Source organism: Anomaloglossus baeobatrachus, chromosome 1, assembly GCF_048569485.1.
Source record: "Anomaloglossus baeobatrachus isolate aAnoBae1 chromosome 1, aAnoBae1.hap1, whole genome shotgun sequence".
NCBI classification, from domain to species: Eukaryota; Metazoa; Chordata; class Amphibia; order Anura; family Aromobatidae; genus Anomaloglossus; species Anomaloglossus baeobatrachus.
This window is the reverse complement of record NC_134353.1, coordinates 266537169-266555805: the sequence shown is the minus strand read 5'-3', so window position 1 is coordinate 266555805 and position 18637 is coordinate 266537169. Positions and strand designations below refer to the sequence as shown.

The 18637-nt window shown below is 42.7% G+C and overlaps 1 protein-coding gene across 13 annotated transcripts in view; it reads left to right on the top strand.

Annotated features, from left to right (window-relative positions):
- The window catches only part of CAMK2D (calcium/calmodulin dependent protein kinase II delta), a 288538-nt gene that overhangs the window by 246588 nt on the left and 23313 nt on the right, over nucleotides 1-18637 (top strand). For 9 of the 13 annotated variants that reach the window (XM_075349962.1, XM_075349930.1, XM_075349956.1 and 6 more), the window contains one exon: nucleotides 7340-7388. In XM_075349962.1, coding sequence (XP_075206077.1) covers nucleotides 7340-7388 — 49 coding nt within the window. Of the gene's footprint in view, nucleotides 1-4150; nucleotides 4169-7339; nucleotides 7389-18637 lie in introns of all 13 variants that reach the window. The other 4 variants (XM_075349947.1, XM_075349911.1, XM_075349939.1 and 1 more) reach the window with 1 other exon arrangement.

Here is an 18637-nt window from a genome sequence, read left to right as displayed (position 1 = left end):
GATGGAATCCCTCCGCTCCGTCATCGCCTCAATGTCCCAAGGAGATTTCCTAGCATCGATCGATATCAGGATGCTTATCTCCACGTACCAATTGCTCCTGAGCATCAGCGCTTCTTGCGCTTCGACATAGGAGACGAACGCCTTCAGTTCGCGGCGCTGCCGTTCGGCCTGGCGACAGCCCCAAGGGTTTTCACCAAGGTCATGGCTACAGTAGTTGCGGTCCTCCACTCTCGGGGTCACTCAGTGATACCCTACTTAGACGATCTGCTGGTCAAGGCACCCTCTCAAGAGGCATGCCAACACAGCCTCAACGTTACTCTGGAGATTCTACAGAGTTTCAGGTGGATCATCAATTTTCCAAAGTCAAATCTGACACCGGTCCAATCGCTGACATATCTTGGCATGGAGTTTCTTACTCTTCCAGCGATAGTGAAGCTTCTGCTGGACAAACAGCGTTCACTACAGACAGGGGTACAATCACTCCTTCAAGGTCGGTCACACCCCTTGAGGCGCCTCATGCACTTCCTGGGGAAGATGGTGGCAGCAATGGAAGCAGTCCCTTTCGCGCAGTTTCACCTGCGTCCTCTTCAATGGGACATCCTACGCAAGTGGGACAGGATGCCGACGTCCCTAGACAGGAACGTCTCCCTCTCTCAAGCAACCAAAGCTTCCCTTCGGTGGTGGCTTCTTCCCACCTCATTATCGAAAGGGAAATCTTGCCTATCCCCGTCCTGGGCGGTGGTCACGACGGACGCGAGTCTGTCAGGGTGGGGAGCGATCTTTCTCCACCACAGGGCTCAGGGTACGTGGACTCAGCATGAGTCCTCACTTCAGATCAATGTTCTGGAGATCAGGGCAGTGTATCTTGCCCTAAAAGCGTTCCAGCAGTGGCTGGAGGGCAGGCAGATCCGAATTCAGTCGGACAACTCCACAGCGGTGGCTTACATCAACCACCAAGGTGGGACACGCAGTCGGCAAGCCTTCCAGGAAGTCCGGCGGATTCTGCTGTGGGTGGAAGCCACAGCACCCACCATATCAGCAGTTCACATCCCGAGCGTAGAAAACTGGGAAGCAGACTTTCTCAGTCGCCAGGGCATGGATGCAGGGGAATGGTCCCTTCACCCGGACGTGTTTCAGGAGATCTGTTGCCGCTGGGGGATGCCGGACGTCGACCTAATGGCGTCTCAGCACAACAACAAGGTCCCGGCATTCATGGCGCGGTCTCACGATCACAGAGCTCTGGCGGCAGACGCCTTCGTTCAGGATTGGTCGCAGTTTCAACTCCCTTATGCGTTCCCTCCTCTGGCACTGTTGCCCAGAGTGTTACGCAAGATCAGGTCCGACTGCCGCCGCGCCATCCTCGTCGCTCCAAAATGGCAAACGAGGTCGTGGTACCCGGATCTGTGGCATCTCACGGTAGGCCAACCGGGGGAACTATCAGACCGACCAGACTTGCTGTCTCAAGGGTCGTTTTTTCCTTCTGAATTCTGCGACCCTCAACCTGACTGTGTGGCCATTGAGTCCTGGATCCTAGCATCTGCAGGGTTATCTCAAGGGGTCATTACCACTATGAGACAGGCCAGAAAACACACATCTGCCAAGATCTACCACAGAACGTGGAAGATATTCTTATCTTGGTCCTCTGCTCAGGGAGTTTCTCCCTGGCCAATTGCCTTGCCTACTTTCTTTCCTTCCTGCAATTCGGTTGGAAAAAGGTTTGTCGCTCGGTTCCCTTAAGGGACAAATCTCAGCGCTCTCTGTATTTTTTTCAGAAGCGCCTAGCAAGACTACCTCAGGTACGCACGTTCCTGCAGGGGGTTTGCCGCTTAGTCCTTCCTTACAAACGACTGTTAGAACCCTGTGATTTGAACAGGGTGCTGATGGTTCTGCAGAAACCACCATTCGAGCCTATGAGGGATTTTTCTCTCTCACGCCTTTCGCAGAAAGTGGTTTTCCTAGGGGCAGTCACTTCACTTCGGAGAGTGTCTGTCGGGGCAGCATTGTCGTGCAAAGTCCCCTTCCCGGTGTCTCACCAGGTCAAGGGGTTCTGTGTCCGGTTCCGGAATTTCTCCCTAAGGTGGAATCCCCCCTTTCATCTCAATCAGGGTATCCGTACCCTCTGTTTGTCTTCATCCAGTTCACCAATGTGAAAAGGATTTGCACTTGATTAGATCTGGTGGGAGCACTCAGACTCTTCATCGATCGTACGGCGTCCCTGCGCCGCTCGGAAGCACTCTTGTCCTTGTCGCTAGCCAGCGTAAAGGGTTGCAGGCTTCCAAATCAAGACTGGCTCGGTGGTTCAAGGAACCAATTCTCTAGCTTATCGTTCTGCTGGGCTTACGGTTCCCTCAGGGCTGAAGGTCCATTCTACCAGAGCGGTGGATGCGTCCTGGGCTTGAGGCACCAGGCTACGGCTCAGCTTGTGTGTCAGGCGGCTACCTGGTCCAGCCTCCACACTTTCACGAAACACTGTCAGGTGCATACCTATGCTTCGGCGGATGCCAGCATAGGCAGACGAGTCCTTCAGGCGGCGGTTGCCCACCTGTAGAAAGGGGCCGTTTTACGGCTCTATTACGAGGTATTATTTTACCCACCCAGGGATTGCTTTTGGACATCCCAATTGTCTGGGTCTCCCAATAGAGCGACAAAGAAGAAGGGAATTTTGTTTACTTACCGTAAATTCCTTTTCTTCTAGCTCTAATTGGGAGACCCAGCACCCGCCCCTGTTTTTTTGTATACACATGTTGTTCATGTCGAATGGTTTCAGTTCTCCGATATTCCTTCGGATTGAATTTGCTTAAACCAGTTTATTGGCTTTCCTCCTTCTTGCTTTTGCACTAAAACTGAGGAGCCCGTGATCCCACGGGGGGTGTATAGGCAGAAGGGGAGGGGCCTTACACTTTTAAGTGTAATACTTTGTGTGGCCTCCGGAGGCAGTAGCTATACACCCAATTGTCTGGGTCTCCCAATTAGAGCTAGAAGAAAAGGAATTTACGGTAAGTAAACAAAATTCCCTTCTTTCCAGTGCGCACATAGCCTTATGGCCGAGTCTTATATGATGTATGTATGGCTCAGTGAAACTCTCTGGTCAGTGTGCTGTCATTTAAAAAAAAAAAAATAAATCTCGGTACTAGGATGTGTCACACGTGTGTGTAAATGCAGCCAGTCAGTATCATCCTATCTCCACCTTTACCACATTTATCTCACCCCTCACTACTACAACATCCTGCCAGTATATGGGCATCCAGATCTGCTCTTCTGTGTGGGGCTGCTGCCAAGTCACCATCTGGAGATCTGCTCCTCATGACTGTGTTCTAGACCTGGTTCTCACGCACCAAGGTGGCAGACAGCCACAGGCCACTCAAAATGAGCCCGTGAGCCACATGTGGCTCCTAAAGTCACAGGTTGGGAACCTCTGCTCAAGAGTAATCTTTTCATTCAATGTAAATTTTTGTTCCTTGTTTTTAGTCTACACACGTATTTATGTTGATTTTTTTTTTTTAGTTGGATTTATGTTTTTACTTTTACTGTGTCATGATCAGCAGAAGCTTTCTTAAAGTGAAGTTTTGTCTATCGTCCATCTTTGAAAAGCTGCCTGACTCACAGCACTGATTAAACTTTACAGAGGACCTACCAGCTCTCCTGGTGTGTTTTAGTAAAATATTCCATTCCCTAGAGTAGCATCGTAGTGTTCCCCTGTACATTTCCAAAACAATACGTATATATCCATGAACGATTGGATGTTATTTTATCATAATTTTTTGTTAACGGGGCATGTCCCAACTCATATCAGACAATATAGAGAATCACCCTATTGACAAAGGCAATGGCAATGCCCATTCTTCAGTCATTACCAGGGAGAATAACACAATACTGAGTTCTAAGACTGTCTGAGCATTATTATTATTATGTAAGATCTATATTTAGTTAAATAGAGCTGACATGTCTTTCTTAAAATCATCTAGCACGCAGTAGTCGCTGTCCTTTGTTGTATTTTTTTAGTAAATGAGCTCTAGTTTTTCTAACTCTGTATCTTCCTACATATTGAGAATGGTGTCAGTTAGTTAATACTGTATGCATAGGGAAATGTAATTTGTCATCCCTTCCTGTCAGCTATAATGATGTCATTTCTTTTTGTACATGCCCACAGATTTATAGGCATGCACAGGTTAGTATTTGATAATCTTTCTGTATGAAGCATCATCGGAACAATGTTAAAGGGGTTCTCCGGGATTACAAATGGTGGGAAGTTGATTTTTTTTTTCTTCATGTGACCTGTTATGGCTATATCATTTATGCATAGAGACAGATATGAGTGAGAATAGTTTAGAAGGTTTAACTGCATTCCTATGTTAAAATTCGGGCAACTGTGTGATATCACAATTAGCTGGCAATTTTCAGCTGTGTTCTGCTTAGTGGTGCCAAGCCCATGTACAGCTTATATTAACACACTGGCACAATCAGCACTTGATCATTGAACTATGGTGAATAAACTGATAGACTATGCCTCCCTGCAGGTATGGTCCATTTACATATTCAAAAAAAGCCTGAACCCGATGATTTTGACTGGTTCAGCCAACAATATAATGTGTTTTGGTACCTTATGACTTTACCTCTAAGATTAGGAATGAATGTAATTGCTCAATCCCAATAGAAAACACATGAGAATTCAGCTAAGCCAAACATTTGTCTATGGAAAGTTAGGAGCTGTTCCAGTCAGCCAAATATTCAGTTGACCTAAAGGTATAGGCACCTTCGGTCTACATGGGTTACAAGAATCGTTAGGTTCCATTGATAGGCTTATTGAGTAGTTTGGTCTGTTCATCCTAGGACATATCCTTTGTTTGGAGACAATCTTATTAGAAGATCTACTAGTATATTGGAGCACTGCATATACTGTGCTATTTCATATTACTTGATTCCAGAGAAGTCCTTTCAAATAAATTATTTTGTACTGGAGTAAATTGGCCCATAAGAAATATAAGCTCTTCATCCAGAGAACGGTCTGTGTGACTTAGCGCTTTCTCCATTACCACGTGATTTGTTATTTCTTGTAAGACTCTTTATGTTAAATGTTTGACTTTTGTCTTTTTATTGTTGTTTTTCTTTTGCCTATTATTAGAGGAACATTTTTAGAATTGCATTATAGAAATAGTGATTATCTTACTTGACCATTTATTGTTCCAAGATAATATATGGGAAATGTACACAGTACCATCAATAATCTGTCCTAGTCATCACAGGGCCTCTCTAGCTAGGACATGTAAACCAATTTGGTTTCTACTATTTGACAACCAGAGAAAAATCTTACTTTTTCAGTGTCTAGCACGCTTTAATTTACTACAGTAGCACGGTGTATCCTTTATCTGCAGCCGTTTTTCTTGCGGTTATATTAGTGATTGCATTGCTAATTTCTAATACTTTTTTTGAATACCCTTCATTATGGCTAAGAAGTGAATGTGCTTCAAAATGCATGTTAAAACGCTCCGTCTGAACATATTCTTTAAATGACCACATCCAAAACTCCGTTTCTGAGAATGAATGTTATATAAAAATATTTTTGGCACATCACTTAAAAGGTTTTACAAGCACCTATTTGTAGACTGGAATGTCAAAAAAATCTTCAAAATTGAGACTGGATAGAAAGGCATAGCAAAGCACATCTCATGGAGAACAAAAAAGGCAATTACATCTTCTGGATAACAAGCCACTGTCTGGTCTTTATCACTTATTGGGTTGCTTCAAAATTCCAATGTTCCGGGGAATTTTTATGTCTCTATTTCTCTACTCTATGCAAAAAAGTCACAAAAGAAAAAGCTAATGTTCAATATCTCAATAAAGTTACTGGACTTAAGGCCCCGTCACACTAAGCAACATCGCTAGCAACATCGCTGCTAACGAACAACTTTTGTGACGTTGCTAGCGATGTTGCTGTGTGTGACATCCAGCAACAACCTGGCCCCTGCTGTGAGGTCGTTGGTTGTTGCTGAATGTCCTGGGCCATTTTTTAGTTGTTGCTGTCCCGCTGTGAAGCACAGATCGCTGTGTGTGACAGCGAGACAGCAACAACTAAATGTGCAGGCAGCAGGAGCCGGCTTCTGCGGAGGCTGGTAACCACAGTAAACAACGGGTAACCAAGAAGCCCTGTCCTTGGTTACCCGATATTTACCTTTGTTACCAGCCTCCGCCGCTCTCACTGTCAGTGCCGGCTCCTGCTCTGTGCACATGTAGCTGCAGGACACATCGGGTTAATTAACCCGATGTGTGCTGTAGCGAAGAGAGCAGGGAGCCAGCGCTAAGCGGTGTGCGCTGCTCCCTGCTCTGTGTACATGTAGCTGCAGCACACATCGGGTAATTAACCCGATGTGTGCTGTAACTAGGAGAGCAGGGAGCCAGCGCTCAGTGTGCGCTGCTCCCTGCTCTCTGCACGTGTAGCTCCGTGCGCTGGTAACCAAGGTAAATATCGGGTTGGTTACCCGATATTTACCTTAGTTACCAAGCGCAGCATCTTCCACGCGGCGCTGGGGGCTGGTCACTGGTTGCTGGTGAGCTCACCAGCAACTCGTGTAGCGACGCTCCAGCGATCCCTGCCAGGTCAGGTTGCTGGTGGGATCGCTGGAGCGTCGCAGTGTGACATCTCACCAGCAACCTCCTAGCAACTTGCCAGCGATCCCTATCGTTGTTGGGATCGCTGGTAAGTTGCTTAGTGTGACTGGACTTTACTGAAATCATTCCTAAGCAATCACTGAGATACTCACACGTGTCTGTTGTTTGATCTAGTAAAAAGTGAAGATCAGATTAACATTACATACAGTATCTGGGGGTCTGCTATCATCCGACCACAATGTAATCTGCATCTTCATTAACAATGCTTTGTTGGTGACTTGTATTGTACTCACTGGCTGAAGAACGTAATTTCTCTAAATGTTCATGTATCTGTTACATGGTCTTGTTCGCTGTCACCTGATATTACATATCTGCGTTTTATTCCTAATATTGTGTTTGTGTTATTGGGTTCATATTGCAGAATTTCCTTCATTGCTTTCGCAATGTTGCGAATAAATGTTGCCAGTTCCAGTCTGGGTTTTGTGTTTTGGCAGACGTTTCATTGTTGCTAGCATCAGTCTGTGACAGCTTGCCACTGCCTCCCATAGGCATGTGTACTCTGGAAGTGAAAAGGTTAAAGCTACCTGCTTTATCTCAGGGCTTGCCTTAGAAAGTCTTCTGGGGATACTCAAAGCCCTTTTTCATTTTTAGAGCACATGACCTAGAGGCAGAGTGATATCTTCTTCACATGGGTGTCTTGTCTTGTCCTTACTGTTGGTTTGCTTGTCCACAGGAATCTACAGAGAGCTCTAACACCACCATCGAAGATGAAGACGTAAAAGGTAATCTATGAATGAATTTCATATTATTGGTAAATGTGGAAAATAATGGAAGTTGTTGGTTGAAAAGTGAACACAAAAATAGTTATGAAGGGTATTGTACAAGGTTATAATGAACGTCTATGTCCTCAGGCTGAGCACCTGAAATGGAGAAATACTTTGAGAATTAGCATTATAAGGGCTCAATGTTTCATTGGTTTGACTACATATTAGACCAAAACTGTGATAAGAAACAGATAATGTTATTCTCAGTGTTGTTAATTTTCACTTTTGCTAAGACCTTATTTACTGTAGTAGTAGTAGTAGTAGTGTAGGTAGTAAAAAAATCAAGGGCATCACTGTAAAGCCGGGGTCACACAGTCGTATGGCATCTGAAGCAGGAGTATTGGATATGATATGTTAATGGCACTCTGGTCAAGCTCTGCTGCGAGCGTGAGCCGAGTGTCATTTACTGTGATCCGATTCTCTCGCATGCGAAAATCTGACAACAGGTGTGTAAAGATGGAGAACCTAGTTTCTCCATCCTTTTCCATTGCTTGTCTTGGCATATATGTGAGAATGCACTTTGATATCATCTGAGTGCAATCCGATGTTTCACACGCACCCATAGACTTGTTTGAGTGCACGTTATCTGAGATGCGCTGCCAATCACAGCATTTTTTTTTCTCAAGCCGAATCGACGTATGTATAACACTGGAGCAAGTGCTATCTGATGAAACATTGGCTAGCGCTCATCTGTGTTATACGGTGATGTGAGCGAGCCCTTAGATTTCCTCTCTGGTGGGTGCAATCTTCAAAATGGTATACAAAATCTCCAGTTCATAAAAGAACAAAGCAGCACTTCCAAAAGAACAGGGGATCATTTAACCGTCACGATACAGAGACCATGCAATTTTCATATCCTTGGAGCAGTTTCCAAGCCAAGAGAAGCTGAAACTCTCCCCGATCACTTTATCCTGATGGCAGAATATACCATTTTGGAAGTTATGGAGTGCTGCTTTCTTCTCTGCTGTTGTGATGAGGAGCAGGATACTACGGAAGGAACATATTACCATTACATTACATTTTCTGACTCTGATTACAGTCAGATGAAAGATGCACCAAATTCAGTAAGCAGATTGCCCATTGTTATTATCTCTCTTCTTAACGGTGGGATTTGTAATTTTGTTTGCTCCTTTTTGCCTATGTTTTTGGCCATCACTGCAGTCTTTCAGTGGTGTCCTGTCTCCTAGAAAAGAAACTCAGTGCTTAGAAGCTCTCTTGAAAAGAATTTGTAAGCACTACTATGAAGCACTACTACTGGCCTATTTAGCTCAAATGCTATCCTCCGATACTTCAGAGGCATTTGCAGCATCAGAGTGTGTACATTTCACATTGCTGCTTATCCAAACTGTCAACCAAAAAGAAGTGTAACATCTCCAACAAGAAAGGAGACTGGGAAGCAATGCAGTCTTGTATATCAAAATGAGAAAAACCAAGTAGGTTCTGGATCAAGATTGGCATATAAACATAAGTTTAATTATTTCTAAGTGTATAGAATACTGCCAACTTCACGGTAAGAATTTGTGATCCTTCAACTCAGGTAGGAAAATATTGGATCACCTGAAACTAATCTGAGTGTCATGTGAGTTTTATTAGAGGGAACCTTTCACCAGATTTGGCAACTATAAGCTGTGGCCACCACCAGGGAGCTCTTATATACTGCATTCAAGAATAATGTATATAAGAGCCCAGGCCACTCTGTAGAATGTAAAATCACTTTTAGAATACTCACCTAAGGGGCGGTCCAGTCCATTGGGCGTCACTGCTCTCCTGTCTGGCACCTCCTCTCTCCAGTCCGGCGCCGCCTCTCTACTACGTCCTCTTTCGATCCAGCCCAGTATGGATGACGCGTCTGTCATCCACACAAGCCGACATTGCGGTCCTGTGCAGACGCGCTTTAATCTGGCCTGCTGAGGGTAGTCTCTCACCTTTTCTTGCGCATTACAGTACTTTAATCTGCCTTGCGCAAGTCAGATCAAAGCGCACCTGTGCAGGACCGCAATGCCCTCTTGTGTGGATGACATAGGACATGTCATCCATACTGGGCTGGGTCAAAGGAGGACCACGATCGCAATAGAGAGGAGGCGCCGGACCAGAGAGCAGCATGGTGTATATACGGTAAGTCCTCACTGATGGTGGCCGCAGCTTATAGTCACCAAATCTGGTGACAGGTTCCCTTTAAACTGGGACTCAACCAGAGATTTGCCTTTTTGTTTCTTCAATGAATTAAACCTGGACTCAAGTGATATACATTCATTGTGCTATGTCTGCATGTCACCACTTGCCATGGTTAGTGTGTATGCTTATGGTATTGTTCCATTTTATATTTTTTTTCTTTTGGCTACTTATGTAAATTTTTATGTTATTAGATTACACCCCTCCAACATGAGCTGCATTAATATATTGATCATGATATCCTAGGCTGAAATGTGTCATCCATATTCTTAATGGTCTCATCTTTTCAGGTGCTCATAGCTCTGTGATATTTCTCCACTTTTGTAAATATATTACTCATTTGTAATAAAGGAGGAAAAAAATGCTGTTTGTATACTGCCAAGTATGTATCAAGAAAAAGAAAAATTGACATTTGCTGCTGATTTTTGCTTTTTTAATGATTGATTGGCGCTGTCACATTTTATATAATGATTTGGTACAACCTTTAATGTTAGCAAATATTAACAATTCTATAATGGGATGCTATTTAATCTCTCTTAAAAGCAGATCTCTCACCAAATTTCACAATACAAATTGTGTACATTGTTATATAGATCTGATGAGGCTGGTATATTAATTTTGAACATTCACAAAATTGTGGCTGTGTAATCCTGATAAGCGTGAACCTGTCACATGTAAACACACTATCAACCTGCAGATATGGGCTTAATCTGCATTTGAAACCTTGCTTGCATATTTTACCGCCCTGCCAGGAGGAAATTAACTTTAATCCTTCCAGCAGCATTCCGGTTTCAGTCACGAGGGCAGCACCGACGCGGGTTTCAGTTACCGCACTGTGTATGGAAATCAGCTGCTGTAAGCACCCACTACAGCGATTGACAGCATGTTCTAATGCTGAGCTTCTGTCAGTTAGTACGGGGGTGCTTAGCCAGCATTCTCAATATACAGAGCGGGGTTCAATGTGCAGGCTCCTGGCAGATTTCAAATGTTATTAACCTGACGATTAATCGCATATCTGCAGGTTACTAGTGTTTTTACATGTAACGTGAGAGGTTCCCTTTTAAGATGAGGTTTAGAATGAAGTAGCTTATGAGTCCAAGTGTTGCCTGCGCCACTCACCCAGGCTGACTGACCACTGCAGCTTGTACTGAGCAATGTGAGATCTCAGCAGCCAGGGGATGCTGAGGATCTGTGAATCAGGCTGAGCTGATAAAGAATAAGTTAAAATTTTAATGAAAGGCCTTTCTGACCTTGATTTACAAATTAAATTTAGCATCTTTCTCAGGTCTAAGGCTATGTGCCCACATGGCTTTTTTTTCCTTCTTTCCTTGCTTCTTTTTATCAATAAAAGCAAGGAAAAAGCCTCCCAGCAAAGTCTATGAGAATCCTGACTTGCTGTGCACATACTGCTTCTTTTTTCCTTGCAGATCTTGTTGCTGAAGAAAGAAGCAGCATGTCAATTGTTTTTGGGTTTACTTTCTGCGTTTCTATAATCCCCTGCAATGCTTTATCACTACAGTGGACTATAGCGCAGCGCTTTGCCTCACACACCTTACATACGGCATAGTGTGCGAGGCCCTCCGTAGCTCAGTAGCCCGGGGTCACCATGGTCGCCTTGACTTATAGAAGGACAAACAAAAGCATGGTAAAACTCATATGAAAAAATGCGCAAACGCAATAAAAAAATGTGTTTTTTTTTCTGCCAAAACATGCATTTTTATGTGCATAAAAGAAGCACATAAAAAAGCAACCTGGGCACATAGCCAGTTCACGTGAGGTCACAGGTGCGGTACTGTGGGAACACGGAGTCCACAGTAAGCAGTCACAATTTCTAATGCGACCATGCACTGTGATCTCAAATGTAGCAGAGCCTGGGACGTCGTATGGGTTACGTCGGACCTGCAGATTGTTTGTGGGGTTAATATTTAATATTTTAGAAAAATAGGGTTTTCTATTTTGCTTTTTGTTTTGTTTTCTTTGTTCTTTTTTTTAATAAAAAAGTATTTTTCTCTGTGTTTTTCTTTTTACTTACACAGTTAGTAATGGGGGGAGTCAGGTTCAAGTTTGGTCCCGAACTGGACTTTTTTCTTTTTTAAATCCAGCCAGCCCCCCCCCCCTTCCCCTCCCAAAACATCTGCAAATTCGCCCATGTCTATTCTCAAGCCCTCAAAAAAAGTTCTCTCCTCTTTCAGTGCTCCATGTTTGGTGTGGCACCCACACACAATGCAAAAATTGAGTCAACTTCTTCCCTTTTTATCTGGTTTCAGATGTGATTTCCATATTGTCCGCACCTGTTACTTGTAACAGATGAGTTTGAACGAACATCACATGCATGAAACAAAGTTGTTCGCACACAATTTTGGAAAGGCGGCAACAATTTTGTCCTGCCCATTTTGGGGGTTTATGTGAAATTATGTCCAATTTGCCTTTTTTTCTATGTTTTATTTGTGTTGTTACAATACACACAAAGGAAATAATAATAAACGTGTATAACAAAACGTGTAATTGCAATAATTTACAGGGAGAAATACATTTTCTGGAGCAATTTCAAGGGTGCCAACACTTTCGGCCATGGCCGTGTTCGTTACATGTCTCAGTTGCGGATAATCACACTCTAGTGCACAGGACCATGTTGAATGTAGTGCTGTATTGGTGGCATTCTGTTGAATTGCAGTGATCGCACTTGCACAGTTCCAGCTTGTTAGCTGGTTATACACATACATATATGAAACTACAGCACTTGCCCTCCTTAGCAGTTTATTTCACAATGATTTGAGGACTTGTATCGATTGCTGGAGAAGATCTCACTAGTAGGGTATGGTTCCACTTGCATATAGCTTCTGATGTGAGAGCATCGGAAGTGATATGTTAATGATCCTCTGCTGTGAGCATCAGCCGAGGGTCATACGACTGTGATTCAATCTTGCGATCAGATCACAGCTGCGGAGGAGAAGGAGGGAGCACTTTCTCACTCTCCTCCACGGCCTGTCTCTGCGTACATTTTACTGAGATCGGATGACATGCGAGTGCAGTGTGATGTTTCACATGCTCCCATAGGCTTGTATGGGGTTGTGTGAGCCAAGACTCGCTGTGATACCCAGCATTCTGCCATTCAGAACTCAATCGCAGATGGAAACTGCCCCATAGTTTTGCACAGGTGCGAGTGCAGTCCGATATTTTTTTGGATTGCACTCATTCGTGCAAAACGCAAGTGGAACCAAACCCCTCAACAAACCAGCAGAGAGCTGAGCAGTAAATTCAGGAAGGAGCAAGAAGTGTACTAACCTGTATTTATTCAGCATTCAATGGATGCCAAGAAATGTATCAGATTAAAGATGAAACTACAGACACATGTTCTGTGCTACAGAAGAAGCATTTAGGCAACCTGTGTATGATCCATTAACTGACACCGGTGATATATTACATTTTCTTTTAAAGCAGGTGTCAGCATGTTGTTTTTTTGTTTTTTTTTTTTAATATATTGGATTTGTTTTTCCATATACTGCACAATGTTGTGCTAGCATATACCATTCTAGTATTACAAAGATACTGTGTGTCAAATTTCTTTTTTTTTTTTTTTTTCCTTTTTCAAGGGAATCTGTCATGGAAAAAAATGCTTTTAACCTGCAGATATGGGCTTAATCTGCAGCTTATTAGTCTTCTGATGCTGTGCGGCTGCCATATTGAAAGCTCCACTACTGGGAGGAAATTATCTTTATTCCTCCTGGCAGCCTCACTCAGGACATAGCGTTGGCTGTAACTACACCCGGCACTGTCTGTCTGTTCTGTACTGATGCACTGCTGAGTCAGCTGTCAGTGCCAGTGGTGTGGTTACAGCCGCCGCTCACTATGCACCGAGCGGTGACTGAAACCGTGCCGGACGCACCTCTATAACTTAAAGCACGAGGCTGCCAGGAGGAATAAAGATGACTTCCTCCCAGCAGCAGAGCTTTCTGTGCAGCAGCCACACAGCGTCAGAACCCTTATAATCCTGCAGATTAACCCCATATCTGCAAGTTAATAGCGTTATTTTCCATTACAGGTTTTCTCTTTAAGTTTTAAGAGTGACTTGCAGGCATTGATAAATTTCACTACTGCATGTAGTGCATCTGTATTGCATTATAGATTTTAATGTAAGATCTAGTTGCACAGTTCTTTAAAAAAAATGCACTTAAAAATACATGAAAAGCACCATAAGAAAGGCAGTGGGTGATAGCAGCCAAGGGGTTATCTTCTCAGGATTGCACGTTACAGGGGTTCTCTGTACATAAATGAATACATTCACTGGAACAAGAATGGATAAGACAACTGTTTTTACCTAATGTGGTTTTCTGATTATTTTTTTTTCATATTACTCATGATTAAATTTTAATGATATGTTTCATTTGTGATGACAGGTCTAATTACAAAAGGAAATTAGTCACTGTCATTAGCAAAAAAATAACAAAACAAAATAACTGCACGGAGTTGCTACAAATTACAAAACACAAAAAGAACAATAACATAACATTAACTATATCTTGTAAAAGCTGGAATGTAAGTGTTTTCATATAGTGATTGTTTGTTTGTTCTATTGAATTTATAATGCAGTTGCTTTGTAGGCATGAAAATAGACCAGAATCTAGTCAATGACAATTAGTACACTGCCTGATGCCCAATAAGCTTCCATGAGCTTTCACATGTTAGGTGCTTTAGTCAACCCTTCTCTGTTTTGGAAGTCTATCCATACCTCCTGAACACGTCCACATTTTTTCACACTACACCCACAAACTTAAATATCTATTATGTTGGGATTTTTTGTGATATAACACAACACAAAGTAGCAAGTATTTGTGAAGTGGAAAGAAAGTGATGCATGGTTTTCTAAATATTTAAAAAATATACGGTAAATCTGAAAATTGTGACTTGCAATTGTACTCATGAGTCAGTACTTTTATAGGACCTACTTTCACTACAATTACTGCTGAAAGTCTTTTGGGGTTTGTCTCTTCCAGCTTTGCACATCCAGAGGCTGAAACTGTTGCCCATTCTTCTTTGGAATATAGCTCTAGCTTAGTGAGATTGGATGGAAAGTGTCCGTGAACAACAATTTTCAAGTCTTGCCACTGACTGTAAATGGTATTTGGGTCTGGTCTCTGACTGGGTCATTCAAACACATCAACATGCTTTGATCTAAACCATTCCATTGTAGCTCTGGCAGTATTTTTAGGTTCGATGTTCTGCTGGAAGGTGAACCTATGCCCCAGTCTCGATCTTTTGCTGCCTCTAACAGGGTTTCTTCCAGGGATTGCCTTGTATTTAGCTCAGTCCATCTTTCCATCAACTCTGATCAGCTTCCCTGTCCCTACTGAAGAAAAGCATCCCCACACCATAGATGCTGCCACCACCATGTTTGACGGTGGGCATGGTTTTTTCAGGGTGATGTCCAGTGTTTTTGGCAGTGTTTTGTATTTAACTTAAAAAGTTCTATTTTGGTTTTCTTTTCTAACACATGGCTTCCCCTATAGGGCTTTTTTTGCAAAACTACAACTGGACTTCTTATGGCTTGCTTTAAAAAATGTCCTTCTTTCCAAAACTTCCACAAAGGCAAGATATGTGGTATATACGACTAATAGTTGTCCTGCACTCTAATTAGTGCTCTCCTTGCTTGGTATGTCCGCTTAAGAGCATGTTCAGAGCTTGGGCCTTTTTTTTTTTTTTTTTACTACTTAACCCTGCTTTACACTTTTCCACAACTATATTCCTAATTTTCATGATGCTGTTTGGTCTCTAATATTCTCAAACAAACCTCTGAGGCTTTCACAGAACAGCTGTAGTTATACTGAGATTAAATTACATAAATCAAATGGAATGAAACCGGTTTAAATGCCTGGCTAGAAACCACAGATGCTGTAGATAAAAAGATTTTCTTTAGTGTGTCTCTTTCTGTCTCTCTACCCTCATACCGGGTAAGACCCTATTGCGCTTTTTCCCCTACAGCTTTCCAAGAGATTAAATTACACAAAGATGAACTCAATTTACTAATTAGGTGAATTCTGCAGACAATTGGTTGCTCAGGATTTTATTTAGGGATATCAGACTGCACAGGCTGAACACAAATGCACATTAGAATTTTCAAATTTAAATTTTTACATTATTTGAAATACTATATATAATTTTCTTTACATTTCATAAAAACTTGCTAGTGTATGTTGGTATATCACATAAAATCACAGTAAAATGCATTTTAGTTTTTGGATGTAACGTGAAAAGAGAAGCTGTAAGGAACTGTATATTCTGCTACTAGTGATGGGCGAACCCGAACTGTAAAGTTCAGGGTCCGTACTGAACACAATGTTCGTGCACACGATCCAGAACACAAGCTTTTCCTGGGAAGTTCGGGTCCAGGGGCTGTAAAAAAAACAAAAACACATTATTAAAAAACATTATAATTACACTTACAGGTCCTGCAGACTGTCTCCTGACCGCTTCTGCTTCCATGTCTGACCATTACTGTGCCCCTGGGTAACCACCACTGACTAAAGGACCTTCCATGACATCATAGCCATGTGACCAGTCTGGTGTAAATGTTGTACAGACATTGGCTTACAGACTTGTCACATCGCTATGACGTCATGGAAGGTCCTGTTAACTTCCACTTTGCACTGCTTGTCACTCGGGAGTTTTTGGCTGTGTTCACGGTTATGTCGGGGTTCACAGAGTCCATGACTCTATTGAACTTTGACTGTCACTGTGCAAGTCTGGCATTGCATCACCAGGCACGGCGCACACTCTCCCGACAGGAGCGAGTCGGCTGCATGTATTTCTATGCAGCTGAGGCACTCCTGTCAGGAGAGTGTCAGGCCGTGCGGGGTGATGCAATGTGAGACTTGCACGAGTCATATGCAAGTGGAATCATTCCCTCAGTGTCAGCCTGCTTTCCTCTCTGTATAGACGCTTGTCTTTTACAGAGCGATGAAGCAGAGCTGACAATTCTCTCCCTGCTTTGATTTTATTTCTAATAAAAAAAAAAGTCTATGTGTTATTTTTTATTTTACTGTTTACTAAAAATTAATGGTGGCCATGTCTAATTTGGCGTGACACCATGAATTTCAATTATACAAAAAGACTGACCCGCACATCCAATAGGTGTGAACAGCTGCACACTAAAATGCTAACAATGAAGAAGTTAACTCTGGCATTGCATTACTGCTATAGGAATATTTGAAAAAGAAGATGTTTAGCTTATGTATTGGCCAATGCATGTGAGCCCGATAACCAACAGCAAGGTAATCTCTGTATATTGGGAACCTAACCTGAAATTCCACTCTCTGGGTAAAAAAACCTTCATAGCTGGGCAAAATGCCGCTATCTGGTTAAAATCTCCATGTCTGGGCAGCAAGACCCCTGCTATAAGGGAAGGGAACACAGCCTGGTTATAGGGTGGAGTGCTCAATCAGAAAGCGGTGCACTACAATTATACAAAAAGACTGACCCACACATCCAATAGGTGTGAACAGGTGCTAGGTGAAAAACACACAACTACGAAACATACACCGCTTTACACTATGCCAATACATAAGCTAAACATCATTTTTTTTTTTTTTTTTCAAATATTCCTATAGCAGTAATGCAATGCCAGAGTTCACTTTTTCATTGTTAGCATTTTAGTGTGCAGCTGTATAGGTTTCATAGTTACCATGAATTTCAGGCTTCGTACCAGCTAAGAATACAAAGCTGGTATTAACCCCTTTATTACCCTGCGTGCCACTGTTATCAGGGCCGCTGGACGAGTTGGGTAAAGCGCCTGGAAAAGGCGCTAAGAAACAATGCGCCATTTCCAGGGGCGGCTGCGGTTTTTTAGCATGGGGATGTCCAGAATGCTTGGGCCTTACCACGCTGAGAATCTCAGCCTCCAACTGCCTGGCTTTACCTGAATAGTGATCAAAATACGGCAAGAGCTCATGCATTTTTTTTTTTTTTAAATTTTTTTTTAATAATTAAAAAAAAAAATTAATGAGCTTCCTTTGTTTTGATTTGTTTTGATTGCCAGCCAAGGTAAAGCAAGGCAGATGGGTGTGGCAGCCCGTAGCTGTCCACTTTATCTGCACTGAGAATCAAAAATACTGTGGAGCACTACGTCATTTGTTTAAATTATTTATTTTTATACTACTATATGTGTGAGGGACCCAACAGACAATCACTGATGCTATCACACAGAATAGGCATCTGTGATTGGCTGTTGACGTAATCTGGAATCTGCCCATACATTCCAGATGCTAGAATGTAGGGGCTGGTTTCAGGTTACTCCAGCATCCAATCATAGACGCCCACTCTGTGACAGCGTCTGTGATTGTCTTTTATTTTCACAGTAAAATAAAACAACACAGAGAAAAAAAAAATATTAGAAATAAAATAGAAGACATTTAGGACTCCATCTTTATTACTCAAAAAAAAAAAAACTCCGACGTAGTCCAAAGGTGGGTGAGCATTTTCAGCTCTGCTACATCTGACTTACAGAACCTTCCATGACGTTATAGCCATGTGAGTAGTCTGTAACCCAATGTCTGTACAACATTCACAACAGACTGGTCACATGGCTATGACACCATGGAAGGTCTTGTAAGTCAGTGGTGGTTACCCGGAAGCACAGAAATGATCGTACCCGGAAGAAAAAGCGGCCGGGAGACAGAGTCTGCAGGACGCGTCGCGGGACCTGTCAGTATAATAACATTGTTTATTATTAACTATATTCTTTATTTTACAGCCCCCCCCCATTCCATAACTGTAAAGTCCAAGTTCGGTGTTCAGACACAAGTTTGCGTTATCTCAGAGGCCGAACTGGAACTTTACAAAACGTTTGGGTGAGGCTTCCGATCACGAACATCGGGGGGTTCGCCCATCACTAATTACTATCCATGACATCCATTTTTTCACTGTCCCATTTATTTGACTGATCTTTGATTCAGACCAAAAATAGACATGCCTCCATGTTCATTTTTACAGACACTTTGACCTCAATAGACACAAACTTGTGAACAGACCCATAGACTACC